Source organism: Cavia porcellus, unplaced genomic scaffold (genome assembly GCF_034190915.1).
Source record: "Cavia porcellus strain 051 isolate PalLab524CR breed Dunkin Hartley unplaced genomic scaffold, mCavPor4.1 scaffold_9, whole genome shotgun sequence".
Classification (NCBI taxonomy): Eukaryota; Metazoa; Chordata; class Mammalia; order Rodentia; family Caviidae; genus Cavia; species Cavia porcellus.
The window spans coordinates 24,768,551-24,788,004 of NW_026947492.1; the positions used below are offsets into that span (position 1 = coordinate 24,768,551).

The 19,454-nt window shown below is 47.2% G+C and overlaps 1 protein-coding gene across 7 annotated transcripts in view; it reads right to left on the bottom strand.

Moving 5' to 3' along the window:
• The window catches only part of Snx19 (sorting nexin 19), a 50,133-nt gene that overhangs the window by 18,009 nt on the left and 12,670 nt on the right, over window positions 1-19,454 (bottom strand). Inside the window, exons 9-10 of one of the 7 annotated variants that reach the window (XR_010049748.1) lie at window positions 14,680-19,306; window positions 12,052-12,633 (exon numbers count right to left, since the gene is read on the bottom strand). The exons of 4 other annotated variants lie outside the window; for them this stretch is intronic. Coding sequence is in view for 2 of the 3 variants with exons in the window: in XM_005004904.4 (XP_005004961.1) it covers window positions 12,540-12,633 (94 nt within the window). In the remaining variant the exon portion in view is untranslated. Of the gene's footprint in view, window positions 1-12,051; window positions 12,634-14,679; window positions 19,307-19,454 lie in introns of those variants that run through there. 2 more of the 7 variants (XM_063256102.1, XM_005004904.4) reach the window with 2 other exon arrangements.

Below are 19,454 nucleotides of genomic sequence, written 5' to 3' on the forward strand. Positions count from 1 at the left end.
CTGCTGTCAGCTTCCTGTGTTACTCTCCAGCCCTGCAGGTTACATGCTTCGGCCCTATGTGACCTAAGCCTTGGCTCTTCCTGGAATTTTCCTCTTATCCAGGTTCTTCCCACCACCTCCTCGGAAAATGAAGGCCATTCTCTCCCATCTCACTTGCCAAGCCCAGGCAGCCCTTGTGGAAGTCTCAGTGCAACATGGCTCTCTGGAACACAGAACCTCTGACAGTTCACGACAAACACTTCAGTCTGGAAGGGAGAAATGACAAAACTCAGACCAAGAAAACCACTGCCATGGCCCTTGGCCTCAAGGTCTTGCTCCTCCTGTAGTATGCCTGCTGAAATCTGTGAGCTGTCACCCCATTTCTAAGACATGCTTTGTTATTGCACACAGCGCCTTTCAGGCTGTGGGGCCGGGTTTGGGGATCTGGTACAATTGGCCTTGCCTGACGCCTAGACAGAACCAAATGTCCATGGGTTCTAGATAGCAGGGGAAAGGATGGGGATTTCTTCACCCAAGGAGCTCATCTCTCCTCTCCATCCCTGCCTCCCCTTCCTTTGACATTCGTTCCTACAGTGAAGCTCCATCCACACCACCACCACCACTTCTTTGCTCAACAACTGCTTGGTCCTGCTTGATTTATCCAGAGACTGAGAGAACACAGAGGACAAGGAGCTTAGGTGCAGGGGACTTAGAAGAGACACTGACGCTTTGAGCCTCCCTGTTAGCTCCCGCCCTCTCTCCTCCACACGTTGTCTTCCTATTCTTAACACGGCAGTGAGAATGTTCCAAGCCATCTGTGTCCTTATGTCCTTAAGCAAAACAGATGGAGCTGAGCATCACGGGAACTTTTGGAGCATCCGCTTCTGTAATATTTTTCAAATTGTCAGCTGTATATCATTAGAATTTATATAACCTGCTTTATTGTTTGTGGCATTATTTTAGTGATAATCAGTTGGTACTATTTACTTTTGGCTAAGAAAAGTCTAAAGTTTCAAGGAGCATACACACACCTACTCCTTACTATAAAGTACTAACAATAAACCATTAACAAAGTACAAAAACTATTATTTATGTAATACAAAACAAATGAGGTAAATATGCTAAAATAAATACGGTAGAGAATAGCCTCAAATAACACTGGTTTTATTTTCCGTTACTATTTCGGTTCTGATATTTGATTAGGGATCCTTGCTTCTACCAGTCTATGTTTATTCCCCGCCCCCCACCAAAAGAAGGAAAAAATTCACAGGTTTATCATGTCAAGCCATCTCTGAATCATTCAGGGTACATCAAAGCCATACAAGGGGCCCAGAAATAGTCAACGACAACATGACAAAACAAGAGACGACACCCAGGCACTCAGGACTTCTCCTCTGCCAGGTGCGGAAGAAGGGAGGAGGAGGGAGGAAGTGCTTGCATGACCCCAGGGTGCGAGGTACTCCGCGCGATCAGGGCAGCGCGTCTGGAACAGCTACAGATGGAGGAATAAAGCAGTGGCTAAAGAGGAGCCAGTTTAATACGAGGGCTTAAGATGGTGCTTCAAGGTTAGCAGAAGGGTCCTTTCCCATCCAAACAGAAGAATCAAGTCTTCTGAGGAAGGGGAGAAGACTTGGCCATATGTCATCTACTTAGCTACACTGTTTCTATTCTTTTTAAGAGAAACCAGACCGCTGGACATGACGAAGGGTCTTGCATCACCACGGCTTCATGGGAAGCGTCAAAGAGAAGACAGCAGAATCCTACGTGAGAAAATATTCACCAGAACCACCACAGTACTCTAGCACAAGTGCCAGTGTGTTGCTGGAAAACAACATTCTTCATGGCCTGCCTGTCCGCTAGGTTGTGTGTCAGAGGCAGCCTCTGGGAGGTGACCATTAGACTCCATCCTAGGGCACCAGAGGTGGCTCAAGGGGCAGAGCTGGGCAGGGTACAGCTACTCTTATGTCCAGAGGCAACTTCTGCCATTCTGGACAGGCCTACAGTAGGAGTGTTCAGTCACCAAGCTGCCCTCTGAGCAGGGACTGCAGCCTTGGCAGTGCGGACTCTGTCACGCTGTGGGCTGTCCTGAACTGTCAGCACATTCCTTCTTCCTTCGCCCCAGGTAGATGGCAGTGGTGACAATCAAAACCATCTCCAGCCACTGCCTCACGTCTCTTGAGGACAGATGGCTCCAGCCGAGAATCACTGCCTTCAACCCGGGGTCTTTTGGGTCTAGTGTCAGGCTGTTCTCACACCCATGTTAAATTGGACAGTCACAGCACATAATAGTGTTCAAATTGTGAGCTGTGCATCACTAGAATTTATGCAATCTGTTGTATTATTTGTGGTATTATTTGAAGAAACTGAAATAGAAATAGAGCAGAATAGAAAACGTGAAAGCACAATACCTGTTTCAGGATATTTCTGGGTCACATATATGTCTATATCAGATAGGTGTGAGTGTGTGTGTGTTTGCACACTTGCCCACACTCTCAATAGGGTGCAATGTAAAATTTATTTTTTACTGTGGATTAACATTTTAAAGGAAGTTTGAAAATCACCTTTACAGTACGAAGGATTAGGAGTTCTGAGAGAAGGGAGGAAAGAGTACAGGTCCCAGTTTCAGCTCCCAGGAAACACTGCTCACCCTTGCCATCCCCCTTGGTGCCCATTTACAGTGGCAGATGCCACGAGCACTGTTTTCTGCATGCTGGTCGTGGGACACATATTGGGCAGCCCCAGTCCACAGAGTGGAGGAGAGAGCAGGTCTTGGTGGGGATGGTGTGGATTCCTGGCCTTTCCCCTTAAGCTGTTTCTGACAATTTCACAGGTGATAAAAGTGACACTTTTCTTCTGATTCCTTTCCCAGGACTCTGTGTTCCTGTTCTAGCCTCCCTGGTGTTTACAGACAGTTCTTCCTTCAGCTCAGCTCCAGGCTTCTAGGTCCCATAACTAGGTCACCCCAAGAGATCCAGCTGTGTCTGACTGTGGATCTGGGTTACCATGCTTTCTGCCCTGTGTAGGAGGAGTAGGAAAGGAACTTGGGGTAAGAAACTCCAGCTTCTTCCCCTAGTGACTATTGCAAAACTGAAGGTGGCCAAAGTGTGCATCATGTCTTCTTTGACTTTTTCTATTATCTTTCAAATCATGGATCCATGGCTCCGGCACCTGTCCACCAGAAGACGACTTTATGAACACCACAGGTTAAGCGTCTGCATTCCACATTTTTATATCTACGAAGTGTTTGTTTTTGATGAGTAATGTGTAAGTCACAGATGTACAATTACTATGAATTACAAATTCAAGGATTCTTAGTCAAGAAAAGAACTTCAAGCACTTATCTGTCAAACCTCAGAGGTTGTCTCCTCCAACCTCATGAATCCCACACATGGAAACACTTAGAAGCACTAGGGAGCAGCTCGCAGCGGGAAGAGCCCCTTAGAGGCTGTGTGCTTCAACCTCTGCCCCATGCAGAAACGGCTCTGCCTCTGTGATATAGCAGCACAGAAAAGGGCTCCAGCCTCTGCGGCAGAAACCTGGGTGTGGCTCTTGGTCCTGCCTCCCACTAGCAGGAAGTTGTGTAGCTTGGGAAGTTGTTAGGCTCTTGAAAAGAATGATCTAAATAAAAGAAAATAAAAAAAAAAAAAAAAAAAGGAAGCAAAGGGTGATCTTCGCTCATTAGAAATACTTCTTAAAACTGGCAATACAAACCTGCCTCTTGTGAGTTTTAGTCATTGTCCTAGCTCTATGTACAGGTTGTAGAGGTGACATAAAGGGGAAATAATAGCTAAATTTAAAAACGCAAAGCACCGTCTTTTGTGTGGCCTAGTGCCTGAGAACTCCAGAAGGTAGAATTATGACCAATAGGTATCTGGTCGAATCTTTGCCGAAAGACAGCATCTTGCATTTCTAAATTCATCTATTATTTCCCTTTATGTCTCTTCTATAACCCATACATTCTTAATTCTGCCAACTTCAAAACTGGGCCCCTAGTAGAAAACAAAAGAATGGAGGTGAGAAATGTGCCCTTGCTCATTCTGGTTCCCTCCTCTAAGCGCACTGTTGCTCTGCTGCTCCTCTCTTAGTGTCCAGAACCCCAGGCCTGAGAGGTGACCTGAGCAGCGGAGGAACACAGCACTTGTTCCTGGACCAGATGCTCTCCCTTTGGACAGCTAAAGACTGCTGGCTCTTGGAGCATACAAACACTAATTCACGTAACACGTGCAAAACCCTGACCCTACATTTAAGACAAGTCACGTGTCCTGTTTAAGCCTAGTTCTGCCCTCCCTATTTCCACTACTAATAATAAACAACAACAAAACCCAACTAAGTTCAGTTTATAATGTTTATTTCTATCAAATTCTACTTTGTGGTTTTATACTATCACCCTCATCTTTTGAGATCTTTTTGAATACTGAGTTGTATTTCCCATAATATTAATTATTGACTGTCATGGTTTATGTCTGTGTCCCCCAGGCCTCATGAGTTTGCATTGTGCATTTGTGATTGGTTCATTGTCTAGTGCTTGGATTGATGATGTCAATGCTATACCCACATACGGGTGGAGCCAGGATGTGATGTAATGGCAGGAAGAAGGTGTGTCTTGCTCTTTGCTGGTTCCTGCTTGCTGTTTGCAGCCGCCATGAACTTCCGCCCAGCTATGTCCGCCTGCCTGGGAGCCTACTGAGTGTGGACTGAAACCTCCAAAAACTGTAAGAAATAAACCTTTTCTTTCCCAACTTGGGCTTCAGGTATTTTGTCTCAGCAATGAGTAAAAAGTAACTAAGACATTTACCTAAGATTACGGTGGCTTTCATATTTGCTATGAAAAATCTGGACAGCTGCCTAGCTGAGAAGAGCAAAGGCAAGGCTCTATCACTAGAAATTTCCTTCGAGGCTGACCTCAGTTTACTCTCTTGTGTGAAAAATGTTTCATTAGCCATGAAAGCGCTACACAGTCCGGGCACACATGTCCACTTTATGATACGCACATCATGACAGAAGCTTGCTGAAATTCATGTAATTGCTACCCTATTCCCTTCATCTGATGGCCTCAAAATCCCACCAGTAAGAGAATTACGGTCCTCTCAGGTAGGACACACTCCTACTGATCCCGCACGGCTCTCTTGGGCTACTCGCCTTCCTGAGTGCTCACAAATATCCATTTTATAACTGGTTTCAAGAATGTTTAGAGAAAACTACCAAGGACTATTATCTTTATCAAGGGTTTAAAAGGCAAAGTATTTACCACCCCCAGTCCTCTCCATATGGCAATGTTTCTTAGTGACTTTAGGTTTTTAATGGTAAAGTACATCTTTCAGCTTCAAGGAATCCAGTTCCTCTAGACCAAGAACCTGAAGCTGACCACGGGATAAACACTCTCCTTATTTTCCTATGTTCTTTTCTGTTTTAGCCTTCAGTTCTCCTTTGATGTTTGTCAACTCCTGTTAGACCATTTTCCTTGACAAAGAAACTATAAATAGCCTAGCAAACAGCAGTTGTTGAATGCAATATAAACCTTTTTGTCAATGTAAGTAGTTAATACTACCCCAAATAATATGCCTGTATGTTTTTATTGGTTGTTTTTTAGAGGTCTTCTTTTGAATGATTCTGTACATCTTCAGCTCTCTGTGTGTCTCAGTGTACTGGACACATTCCTTTCGGTCCTGCTGCCATGACCTCTGCAGCACTAAGTTCCCTCTACTCATTCAGGATCTGAGCTCAGTTAACTACCCTGGCTTCACTGGGTGCTAACTTTCTCCTTGGTAGAATCATATTTGCTTGCTCATTTATGAGACACATAGTGCTGAACTTCTTTCAAATGCCAAAAGAATGAGATGTAAGGTTTGAGGATAGAGACCTGACTTACCTCCTCTTGCTGTGCCTCTGAGCAGTTCCCGTAACAGCCTCAGTTACAGATGTTTGCTGACTGAATCAGCCCTGTTCCCAAACGACCAGACACCTCTGCTCTTAGCATGTTACATTCATTTGTTATCACCGCATGTAAAGCTGTTATGTGTAATCTTACTGCCAGCTTCCCCGGTGAGTTGTACTGTCCGTCCACCTTTCTTTTTGCGTCAGTAGCTTTACATGACTTTCAGTTGTAACTTTATCCAAGTTTGTTTCAACTCCTTGATCTCCCCTACACAGATGAGTCTTTTAGAGTGTATTCTCCTCATCTTCATTTGTGCTCTCTCTGCAGCTTGGTGTCTACCCTGCAAGTTACTGTGTTCCAGGGCTCTAAAACATTCAAGAACATTCCCCAGGTAGTGGTTTCCCAGTTAGCTACCCATTCCACACTTTCCTGTGTCTCCCACAGACAGACACAGGGGAAGATGCAAATATTATCTGGACATAGGCGTTCAGTCTGAAAACCGCATTGCAGTTGTAAGCGGGACTGTGAGGCCTCTTTTGCCGAAAGCACTGGACTCTTCCCTTGTGCCGGCGAATGTCTGAGGGTGACTACACTGGACATCTCTGCCTCCATTTTGTATCTGCCTGCCTTGCTGAGTCACTTTCTTCCGAAGCTACCTCGGACCACAGGAAGTGTGGGTCTGACATGGGTCTCGGCTACTGCCTCGTTACTGAGAAGGAAGGGTCTATTATAGCTCAGTTTCTAGAAGTTTCAGTCCATAGTTAAGCTGGTGGCTCCAAGGCAATGGTGCACGGCAGAGGGGGAACAGCTCACGGCAATGGGAAGCAGAGAGACCAAAGGGTCAGGGAGAAGGAGAGACCCTTCCAGGGTCTGGAAGTGGCCCCCGGTGACCACCTCCTCCAACACGGCCTCACCTCCCAATGCTACAGTTAGCTCTGAACCCATCGGAGGACTCATCCACGGTGATCACCCAGTTACCTCCCACCAGCCCCACCTGGGAGCACAGAGGCTTCAGTAACAACCAGCATTCTATGCGATGAGGGGCAGACTCTCCAGGTGACAGCAACTTGAGCAGGAAGCTGCGGACGAGGCCTCTCCAGAACAATCCTGAGAAAATGATGACCCAGGCTGTGGTCTGGCATACGGTGTGACTCTGCATACTTCTGGCCTTCTTGTCTGTTTGGGGACTCATGTCATACCCCAAAAGACAGGGCCGAGGACACTGGCCCCCTTGGCTTCCCCTTATGGATATGCTGGTCCAATTCCTTTCCCGCCTCCAGCAGTGCTCACCTGTCCCATAGGCACCTTGGGGTGAATGGCAGAGTCTGGTCTGTTGGGCTGTCCAGGGCTGCGGCCTCTGCCCTGGAATTCTGGTGGTATTACCAGAGACAGTCCAGGTGCCGTCATTTACTTTTATACAAATAAAAGTAACAATCTCTTGTCTCAATGGGCACAACAGACTTTTAACTGTGATCAGAGACACTGCTCACATGAACAGCTATGCCAACCTGAGCACCCGAGCTCCTTCAAGGCCAGCCGGCACACGGCGTCTCAATCCACAGGGCAGAGTTATGCTGGGGCTTTCCTCTCCCTGTTCCTAAGCAAGTGCCAACCTCTGGCTGATCCTATCTCCTCAGAATCTCGTCAAGCCATTGCTCATACCATCTGCATGGCAGTGGTCTCAGTGGGCCCCTCCTCACCTTCTAGCCGCGCTTTGAAGCAAAGCCTTCCTGTCTCCCAACGCCAGCTTTTCCCCCTTTAATTAATCCTCTAGGACACTGTTGAAGAGGTTTTTCTAAATTACAAGTGCGACCATCCTGTCACTGTTATGTGTTCTGTAAACCTGCCTCCTACCAAATGGGGGAGAGGGTATGTCCTTTGAAGGAGTCAGAGGATTCTGAAGAGTCCGCTACCCTAAAATGCTTCAGGGTTACCTCCGCACACTGGAATTCCTCCTTTGAGAAGCGCAGACATGCTACACGGCTTTACTGCCCTGCCCTCAGTGCTCTGCCCCCCAGCTCTGATCTAGATTCCCCTCACTTTTTCGTTATTGACACATATTAATTGCAGTGGGGTACAGTACACACAGATCAAATCCTCACATGCGCCCCTCGCAATCTCTAGTTGCCATTGTTGTACCATGGGGGCAACTGTTTGAGCTTCCACGTACCACAGAACATGTGGTACCCGATTCTCTGTGCCTGGCTTACTTCACTTAACGTAATGATCTCCAGTTCCATCCATTCTGCTGCAATAAAGCAGATTTCCTCCTGCTTTACAGCTGACAGTTCTCTCGCATGTGTACCACACCGCATTTATCCATGCAGCTGCTGCTGGGCACCACACCTTAGCTACCGCGAGTGGAGCAGCATAAACCTAGGTGTGCAGCTACCTCTATTACAGCACGCTGACTTCGTCTCCTCTGGACACACGCCCAGGAGTGGGAGGGCTGGATTGCGGGGTAGTTCTGTTTCCAGGTTTCTGAGGAACCGCCATACTGCTCTCCATAGGGCTACACTGATTTATATTCTCACGACAACCTATGAGGGTTTCTCTTTCTCCACATCTTCACCAACATTTGCTGTTTTTTGTTTTTCTGCTAACACCCATCTGACTTCCCTCTTCAGGCTGCATGTGATACTACCTGCCCTTGCAGCCTTCCCTGGGGACCCCACGACTGACTACTCAGCCTCGTCTCTGACTCACAGATAGCTTTTAAAGCCTTAATTTTATATTAGGATTCTTTATTTGTAAGTCTGTATCTCCAATTGGATATTAAACTTTCTATAGTAGGGACTTAGGGTCTTTTTATGTATTTTTGTCATGTAACACAGTGCCTGGTATAGGAAGGTAATTAATAAATACCAATTCACATGTGCATTACTGCTCTAAATCAGACAAACAGAATCTTAAAGTATGGCACACAGCTCCAAATAGGCTCTGCAGAAAGCACACATCCCACTATTCGAAGCTGCCCAAAAAAGGTTGCTCCTTAATTATTCATGCTGACAGAGGGAGACAGAGATAGGTCCTAAAAACCTGTGGGCCCTGCAGACACCTTTGTACATGGTGTTTGATACACGTTTCTGAATGTCTGGCTCTAAACTTTAGATTGACTTTGCTGACGAACTTTGTTGAAGCTAATAATAAAACGAAACCCTGGGCCAATACACCAGCTGTGTCCGTGGCGGCAAGTAGTCAGCAGATGGAGAATGCGGGATTCATCACGGATAATCCATGCAGTGGGCAGTTTGCACCTAGTTATGGATTCCTCTGGAAGCCCAGAGATGGAAGCAAGGGATAGTCAGCCAGGCTTCCTCGCTGGTACACTATAAATCCTAGAGAAGACAAACAGCTGCCAGCAGCCTACGTTTTTGTTAGTTTCCCTGGCAAACAGGCTCAGAGGACAGAAGTGACTGGAAGTCAAACAAAAACAGAGTGGGGTTATGAGGACTGTAAGTCACCCCCTCTGCTGGATGGAGTAGCATCAAACTTATTCCAGCCAGTCTCCGAAGCTAGCATGAAGCAAGGAAGGCAGAACAAGGGGAAAGACTGAGGTCGAAGGTCAGACTACCTTTCTAACAAACAGAATGAAAGGCAGGTCCTGGAGGACTCCGTTCTGGAGAACACCTAGTGCACAGGGTGGGGCTCTAGCCATGTGTTCTAGAGGTCAGGACTGGGGCCCTTTAGGCTCCCTGAGGAAGTATTACACACGCCTGGTGCCTTCTGAAGCCTTCCAAGCCAACTTCCCAGCTATACCTCGAAGCCACTGATGCACTGCAGTCAGGCAATGAAGAAACTGGAGGCAATATGCCTTAAAGATGACACCAGAAGGCCACTGACACTGAGCTTGCTGGGTGGCTCACAGCCTGAATGGACCGAATTCTGGCCTCCCTTCTGTCAGGAGGTTAGTGCTTGCCTGCGTGCTTCGCAATGTTATCAGAAAGACTAAATGGGAAGATGGAAGAATTTAAAGTGCTTTCGTGTATGTGTGTGCAACAGAGAAACAGGCTTTACAGAACGCTGCCAGCTGCAGTGAAGACACGACAGCAGGGTCCCGAATGAGCTTTGCTTTCCCTGCCTATGTTTTCCCACTGTAAACTCACTCCCCGCTGGCAGTGTCAGGAAGGAAGTGCAGGAACAGTATCCCATCTGGGACTGGGTGACTAGGGGACTATACGACTGAAGAAGGACTCCATCGGAGATAGTGGGTATATTGAAAAATTTATTTCCAAGTCCTTGAAACTACACCTCTATGTGGTCAACCATGAAACTTGTACCAAAGACTACAGGATCCAAAAGGCCTCTCCCCCTTTCCCCTCGGCTCCGTGTGAACTGGCGGCCTGGCTCATTCTCAGTCCCCAGGTAGTTACCCTGACCCTGCCTTTCTGTCTCAGCCCAGAGTGAGGGCAGGGAGGTGGTGGGCAAGGAGGGTGAGGTAATTAAAGTGGCCACCCATGCAGAAGAAAATGGAGTCTGCAGGAGGGGACAGGGCAGGCAAAGGGTGCAAAGTCCTTGGGAAGAGAGGCAGACACAAAGCAGGGGAAAAGGCAGGCCTTCAGTGGTTGTCCAGACAACCAGGGCCCCTATTGTACTTGGTGGCTCTGCCTCTGGGGAGACCTCTGGGCTCCATGGATGGTCCAGGCCAGGAGAGGAGCTGGAGGGGAGGCCACGGTGGGCAGCGGTGCCGAGTGCGAGGTGGGGGAAGGATGGCTATGCGGTCTCGGGAGGAGCTGACCTCCAGACTTCTGTGGAAATGAGCAGTAACACAGTGTGCTCAGGCATCACTTGGAAGAAGATTATCTAGGACTGTATTTAAATAAGCAGACACAGTGGGCGTCCACACTATGCTGGGAAAATGGTTAGAGGAGGCTAGGAAAGACCAGCCTTGAGAACACATGAATAAGACAAGTAGATGTCAGAAATAAACAGGCAGGGGAAACACAGAGGTGGGGGCTAGAAGAGAAGGAAAAGCGACCCAAATGAACGGAAGAACCACTTGTGAGGAAGAGTTATTGGAAGATCCTGTTTCTGGTTTCCTGTCAGAGGCTGACCTCGCAGCCTTCCCGGTGGAGTAGAAGGCTCTCTATCCTGACAATAAGGGCACAGAGGCAGAGTGCTGCCACACCAGTCTGCTCCAACTGGGGCCTTGGGGATACCGGCTGTTGACAGAAAATATGGGGAAGCAGTATCTCAAATTGAAAAAGACAAAAAGGATCCAGAGGAAGAGGAAGAAGTTGTTGGAAGCCATTTACATACACAGTGACCTTCCTCCCCAAATCCGCTGGTGCTAGCATTCCCTGAAAGGTGGGCAACAGTGTATCCCCCTGTTCTCCGTGGTCTCCTCCTACTCCAGTACCAAAGAAGCCTCCTTCACCACTGGTACCCGGTAAGAAGGTGCTGGAACAGCACCTTCTATCACAGCAGGCCCTGCGTTCAGTGCCCAGCATAACCTTCCCAAGAAAGAAAGAAAAAGGTCTACACTAAGTGTTAAACTGTGGCTGTGTCCCTAAAACCAAGTTATAGGAAAGGGCCAAGCACTCTGCATTTACAGCCGAGAGCAACAGGAAATGCCCTGGATGTAGGGGCTGACATGATTCTAACATTAGTACAACCGGAAATGTTACTTCCACTTCAGTCATTTCTACTTCATTCACAGTCTCAAGCTTTAGGACCCCAAAGGCCCGGCACAGGACTAGAGAGCCCACAGACAGCACCAACCAAACCCTTTCATCTAGGTGTCCAGCTGGTCTCCTGGCCATCACAGCCCTCTGTGTACTGAATTCCTAAGGGACAGAGGTGGGGGTGTTTACTTAATGGGCAGCTGCTGGCAGCACACAGTGCTCGGAAATAAGAATGCACTACAGTCCCCTGAGAAAGCGGGCACAAGGGTGGAAGATGAAACAAACTTGGCGTGTCAGAGTCACTAGCGCTATGGACTGGGTGGATCTGAGGCCTCTGATTCAGAGCAAGACACAGAACTGCCTGGATTCTATCACTGTCTTGGCAAGGGAGCTGTAATTCCCAGACAAGTTCCCCTCATAGAAGGCCAGCAAAGGGTATTGTTTAACCTGCGGCGCCACCTGGTGCCTAGAGGAGGAATTACTGTACTTAGGCTTCCCATGGAGTAACCTGGTGTCCTTCCTGTGACATATTTGCAACAACAAAATAACAGACAGGCTGGCTAATACTCAAAATATGTCCAAAGGTTGCTTTTTATTTAAAAAGTGACATAATGCTCTCTTACTCTTTTAAGTATGTTGTGTTGCCTGGAATATCCTTCAGCCTAAATCAGTTTAAAGGATACCTGTCGTAAGCGCTGGCTCTAAATACATACCTTACTCTATAAATACTCCCCGATATTTACTGCCTAACCATCTTTCATCCCTCAGCTCCACGAGTGAGGCAAAGAAGACCGAGAGGAGGCTGAGCGGCAAAGGCAGACTGAGTAACTTATCCAGGTCACCGAGAAAGTGCATCTTGCAGGATTCGGATTTGGATCTGACCTCAAGGCTCAAGGAGTCTTGCTGCCCCATGGGAAGGCAGTGGTCTGAAGGGTGTAGCAGCAGGACAGCTTGCAAAGAGGGCAAGCTCAGCGGAGCTGGGGTGCTTCAGGAGAAGGTGTCAGGAGAAACCTCGTGCTTAGGTCCAACCACGGCTCTGGGAACTGGAGCTGGGCAGATGATCAGATGGGAGATGCTCTGTAGGAAAGGGACATGGGGTTCTGATTCCATTTGTGCTGCTCGTCCCTCAGAACTGTTGAGGAACCCGAGGTTCTCCTGAAATAAACACAGGGCTGACTCAAGTGGAATGGCATGTGAACTTAAACACTTGTTCAACGGGAACAAACTCATCAAGCCCGCGGGCAGTGTTTACGGTGGTGAGTAAAACATAGTCCCTGCCCTCTGGAGTATTACGTAGTGGTCTAAAGCTGTCGCCAAAAGCTCTCAGGTTCCTATTCGTAGTTACACATAGGCAAGAGACAGTGATAACATGACTCAGGGGGACAAAGACTCTGGTGTTTCAGGGTCATGGCAGCTTCTTAGGAGCCCTTCCAGTGAGCAATGGTGCACTCCTTGAGCGCAGAAGAATCCCAGAGTGCAAGCACACAATGCACAGGATGGGGTGGTCAGCCACACCCAGCTGATACCACCCTGAGACCCACTCAAGTGCAGACTGTCAGCACGGGACAGGACAGGCAAGGCGGCTTCACTCTAGGAAGCAGCACAATGACACTCAGAAGTCAGGCAAGGACTGGAAGAAGAGGACATGAGCCCTCTGGGGCTCTCTCAGGCCTGGCCTATGAGGGTCAAGAGCTTCTTCTGGTATGGCCTATTGGCAGAGGCGTGGGACAAGCAGTGGTCCTTCTCCCTAAGAGACACAATGCAATCCGGGCAGGCATTGCGCTAAAGAAATTCACTTCAGCACCTCTAAAAACAGCCCCAGTCACTGATTACTTCCATGCTGGGAAATAACCTGACACAAAATACCTCAGGACTGAGTTCTAGAGCGATTATCTGGGGGTCCTCTCTAACTGTGCATTTTTCTGGGAAGTTGTGCACAGGTGTAAGAGACAATGGACTCCAGACCGGGTACCTGTGAACCCCCATTCACATCAGGACTAGGACATGAGATGCAGGTAGCTACGGGACACTAGGCAGTCTTCAGCCGGCTACTTAGGAATAAATCAGAATACGCATTTGGAAATGTGTTTCTACACTGCCAGCAGACGCATGTGCCTGGTGGAAACTGAGGGACTGGAAAGGAATAAAGCTCGGGGAGCTTGAAACAAGGCCAATTCTAGGGCCCCTGCTTTGTGAGAAAGTCTGCGTAGGGCAGGCCACTGCAATAGAAAGTTTCTTCACCTGCATATAATTTTTCTCTCTCTTAAAATGTGGCAACATAGGGCTCTTGCTAACTTACAGACCGCACATCATTTCCCCAAAAATACGTAACTTCCTGCCAGGCACCGTCAGTATGGGGCATGTCGGTTCCTTTCCGACGTCATTGCTTGTGCCCTGTGGTAGCTGCCTGCAGTTTCCCTTAAGAAACACCAGATTTGTGAAGATCCCTCATCCATGTGCCACTCACACATGCCCACTGAGAAAGACCCGCGGGAGTTGACCCTGGTGAACCCCTGTGATTCTGGAGTGACCCAGAGGGGATCACAGAAGCATGCGAGTTCATGGCCATTTTTAACTCTCCTTAGGCGAGACAGACACCCTGCCTTGATGGTCTCAACACTCAATGGCCCCAGACACTGCCACAACCTCCCCCTCACTGACCTTGCCTGGGAGACGGTTTGCAGACAGACAGTTTTTCTAAGAAAATGACCCCGCAGCCTGGCTTAGGGTACAGAACTCGCCGTTTAATTTTTTTCCTGGGTGCACTGCTTATTGGCCTCCAGACACCTGCATGTTTTCTTGCTTTGTGAAAATTTCCTGACATTACATATTTTTTACTCCTCTGCCTACAGATTATAGAACCTTTTCCTTTTCCCCTACTTTCTGCCAAGCAATTCTACGCCACGTGCCCCAGCACATACGCACAGAAGCACATGTGCACACACACACACACTTGCACTCACTCTTTAACTAAGAAATCTTGGTGACAATGCCAGGAATGTGTCTACTGCCCTTTGACAGGGGTCCGATGCCACCCTCTGGGCCACGGGGAGGGCAGGGCATGGCCGTGGCATTCTCATACTCTACTACTGGCCTGGCTCCTATTTTTATGTGGCCTCACTCTGGGCATCCAGGCAGCTGGTCCAGCTTCTTCTCATTCCTCCACTCTAAATCAGACTCCAAAATAACCCCACCTCTTACCTTGGCTGCATCCTTCTGACCCAAACCTTCTATCATCAATGGAGCATAATACATCTCTCCTCCTTCCCTGCAACCCAGACTAGCTCAGAGCAGTTTCCCTAACCCTGACTGTGAGGCTTGCAGGGATACTGTCAAGTTTTCTGTTTTCAGATGTGAGCAGTTTGCACAAGCTAGATTCCCTCCTGAGCTCACACTGCTACACTAACTCCCTTTCCCCTCCCAAATAAGGAGGTCTCCATGTTACATAATGGTATGTTCCCAGCACAGAAGTTGACACACGAGGTTGGGCACGCATGCGTGCAGGACTTGCCTTTGACTTAACAATGCCTTTTTTGGGCATCTAACTTCTCATGTGCTCCCCTCCTCAACTCCTTCCACACCATGAACAGTCATGAGAGATTTATAAGCCTGGCTTAGATCAGAAGCCTCCGACCTTAGCTGAGAAAAGGGGGTCACGAAGTTGAATTTATTTCTCCCTCTCCACCCCTGCAGACTGGAGACAGCATGCCTGTAACCTGGCAGAGGTCCTCAGAGTCCAAGGCAGTTATGTACACAGGTCTTTTAAGGAAACAGAGCGAGTAAAAGAAACTGGAAGCAGAAGAAATAAATGCCTTCCTGGAGAAATAATGCTGGAGGTTGGAAAATAAGGGCATTTGCAGGAGGTGGTGCTCCTAATTCTAGGTGGCTGAATCATTCCTGATGCCCAGACCACATTGTGTTCAGAATAACTAGAGAAATGGCTGCAGCCACCTGTGGAACCAGCACCCATGACCTTGCTACATAAAACACAGAACTCAAAGGCAGAAAGTCTAAGTGCCCATCAAAGGATGTGGCTCAGGTCCCTGCAGTTTCAGAGAGAACAAACATGCGGCCTCTCAAGCAGCTGTCACAAAGGCATGGGGACACTGGACCTCATTTCGTACCCACCCAGGTGGAGGGGCAGGGGGTGCAGCAGGGAGGGTACCACTGCTCCTATCAAGTTCCCGGCTTATTTGCTTACTACAGCAAACAAAGTCAAACACTGGCACTGCATAAACTGTACCTTAAAAATAAAAATCGCAGGCTGCCCAGGGATAGAATGTAGCTGACTTTTGGGGGTGGCAGTGCCTTTTTTGCTATGTCAGTGTGTAGAGATGGGGATGCAACCTGGATTCTAAATATCTGGTAGTCTCTTCCTGGGGAAAGTCTGCTGCTCTGAACCGAAGAGTTTTCAGTTAGCTTTTATCCCTCCAAACTACTGGGCACAGGGCTGAGCCTTCAAAGTTGGAGAATCATCAGAGCCAAAGTGAGAGAAATCTGGGTTCAGATTCTACATGTACTGTAATATTTAGGAGCTCTGTAATCAGGATGTAAAACTCTCAATTCTTTGAAAGCTTTAGCTTCCTCACATGGTAAGTGGGGAATCACAATGCCTCTTCCTCGGGCTTTGCAAGTGATTATAGATGCTACAATGTGCCTAACATGTGCATGAAGTAATCTCCACAAACCCTGTCTTTGCGTGGCCTAGACATGTTGTCTTCATACGTAAGACTAAGCTACAGAATCATCTCGACAGTCCTTATAAAGCCAAGCCGTCACGTCTAGAAGGTCCATCCTGAGTAGCTCAGACAGGCACACAAGAAACAGTGGCAGCAGGCAGTCGGCGACTGGTAGAGGGTGGAACGTCCTGAAGACTAAAAACCGAGTTCATCTGGAGCCAATAGTAGAGGAAGAAGAGACCAAACACACATTTCAGTCTTCCTTTCCTTCACTGAAGAGGAAATTTTTCTGAAGACCCAACATTTACTGGAAACCTTGTAATACATCTAAAGAAAAACAGTATTACTGATTCTATGTTCAGATGAGGAAACCCAAGCTCAGAGAATTTAAATACAGAACAGCCATCTACAGTGGTAGTTGTACCTTGGGCTTTGGAACACCTGGGCTTGAACGCTGGCCCCATCACTAGTTGGCCTGTGACCACGGGTAAGGTCCTAGATTTAGTGTTCATCTTCATTAGATTGTAAGATACATGTAAGCAGGAACCATGTCTGCTTTGTTCAGCACTAACCGGTCCTCAGGAAAATTTCTTTCAATGAATAAAATGGTAAGGCCAAAAGAAATCTTCAACTGGATAGAGAGATAAGTACTTCCAGACAAAGTATGACGAATGCCATGAAACAGCTTGAACGAATTTCTACCACCAAGTTAAAAGGCAGCTCAGACCAGGGCCCAAGTGCTTCTTTCCATCCCACTCACCCTTCACTGAGCTACTGCAGCACGACGGGCAGTTTCCCAGCCCACATCTGAGCCCTGAAGCTCTCGCCCACACCTACAGGGTCCACGGGGCCTGTTTCCTTTTCAGTTCACCCTCCTGCTTGGATTTCCGAAGATCCTCGCCAGGCGAGACGCAGAGGCCCTCTGAACTGACCTAGGCCCTTTAATATTCACGTTATTCAAACTGTAGATAAACCTCTCCTACCTTCTTAAAGTGGAGCTCACTCTCTCTTGAATTTCTCCTATGCTTCTATGTACCTATGGAATAATTTTGTGTTTTCTGAAATTGAGTCCTCACGCAAATGATTTTAAAGGAGAGGGAGACATCAGTGATCAATATCTGGAATCTTTCCATTTTTTAAAGCACTTGAAAGACCAGCAAAGGGAAGCTTAATAGAGGGAGAAGAGAAGTGAAGGCCAAATAAGCAACACTCATAGATGGCTGAATAAAACATAAGGGAACATATTTTCAATATAAAGATACTAAGAAAGGAAATGTTTATGCCTTTATCAAATACTTACTGACTCTCTGTCTGCCCAGGTCTTGTACAATGTGCTGAGGACACAACGCTAGTTCGGGCCCTTAAAGGAGGGCTTCTGTCACTTTGGGAATGTTCCTTCATGACTGTTTAGGGGAAGGGACAGAGCTGTCCCGAGTAGCACAGGATGGTAGGCAGCATCTTCCCACACACACTGGATGCCACTGGGAATCTCCTCTCCTGCTCCCAGCTACGACCCTGGATTCCCCAGATACTGCCTAAGTCACTAGGAAGATGCAGGTGACTGCTAGTTGAGAACCACTGGTGTGGGGAAGCAGATAATTTACACAATACCTGTGAGGCAAGAGTTAGTGCTAAAACTTTGGTAGCAAAGAAGGTTCCTTAGTTCTACGAAAGCGGGAGAGGATACCATAGAAAACTGCACAGAATAAATGACTTCTCATGATTACTGAGAAATATTTAGTACTAGGTTAAACACATGAAAATGGGGGCAATTAGGGTCCGAGTAGGAGAGCAGGAAAATGAGGAGAGAAATTTCATTCAGGCAGAGATAAGAAGATAAGCAAATGCCTCGAGGAAAGAGACCACTCAGGCAATGAATGACAGTTTGCAGGGGAGAACAGAAATAAAACTGGGGCCAGATCATGCTAGGTAAGTAGCAACAAATTTAAATATAAATAGCAAATGTATTTCTAAGCTTTTTTTGTGTTCAAGATTGAACCCAGGGCCTTATGCATGCTACACTTAAGCTCTATCACTGAACTACATCTCAGGCTCTAACTGTGTATTTAAAACACAGTGAGCCCTTTTACAAACAAAACCTTGCCTTGATCCTTGATCAAAGCGAACTGCTTTAGCTGGGTCATGGTCTTCCTGTTTCTAAGACAGGTCCTTGAAGTACCTCCATGGGACTTTAGAACCCCGAGACTGTTCTAGGCAGCACAGTGCCATTGGGAAATCTGAGTACAGAAGTAGTTTTTCAAAAAAAGCTCCCTGGTGGCAGAGCTGAGTATGAAGAAGGGGCAACAGGGAAAGCCTAATGGTACAGAGATCAGCCAGCATCTCACACATGGGCCTCACCAGGTGACTAACATACAGGGAAAAGCAGACTGCTTTGGGGTCACATAAATCCAGTTTAAAGCTTCTTGTATGTCAGCGTGACCTTGGGCACATCATTTGCTAAGCTCTGTTTTCTTATTCTGTAAAATGGGGCTGCCTACTCCACTTGATCACTATGGAAAATATGTAGCTGGGGCCAGGTACTAGGCACTGGCAGACACAAATATGTGTCTCTTTCCCTGCGTCTCTATGAGCCTTACTAATTCAATGCAACTCTGAGCATGCTGAGAGGGAACAGATTCTTCAGGGAGTTTCTACGTGGTATACAATAGATAATGGCGTGGTTCTGTAAAAAGATTTTTTGGAGCAACCTTCATGTTCTCTGGAGTGAACCACATGATATGGACATGTCAGCATTTGGCTTCTTACTGCCAGGATGTCTCATAAGGCAGAGATCAAGTAGATAAAACTTAAGCACTCCATGTGTCTCTGGTTCACAGACAGTGTCTCAGTTCTTTTTTAGTTTAGCAAAGCTGACAGCCATTCTGTGATTGGGAAGTCAGCAGTTAAAAACTTATCTGTATATAAATCTTCCAGGAGATCAAGTTGTGTTGGAATCACAAAGCTTGAATTATAAAAGCCAAGTTGTAAATCCAAACTTCTTTCTGGCTTTCACACCTTGTATCACCAAGCGCTTCTTCATTTGTGAATATTTATTCTTCTATTGGAGAAAACAACCTTTAATCTGTTTCTCTTGTCATTCCCCGTTTATTGTCACGGTGGTAAATACTGCCAGTGAAGAGTAACACTCCCTGTAACATGGTGAACGATGTGAGGCTTTGGGATAGAAGTGGGTAGAGAATTCACCCAGAGTTCAGATGAAAGCATCTGAAGCTCACAGGAAGTATCTAAGTACAGGACACAGGAAGTCTTGCAGAGCAAGATGCTGTCAAACATTAG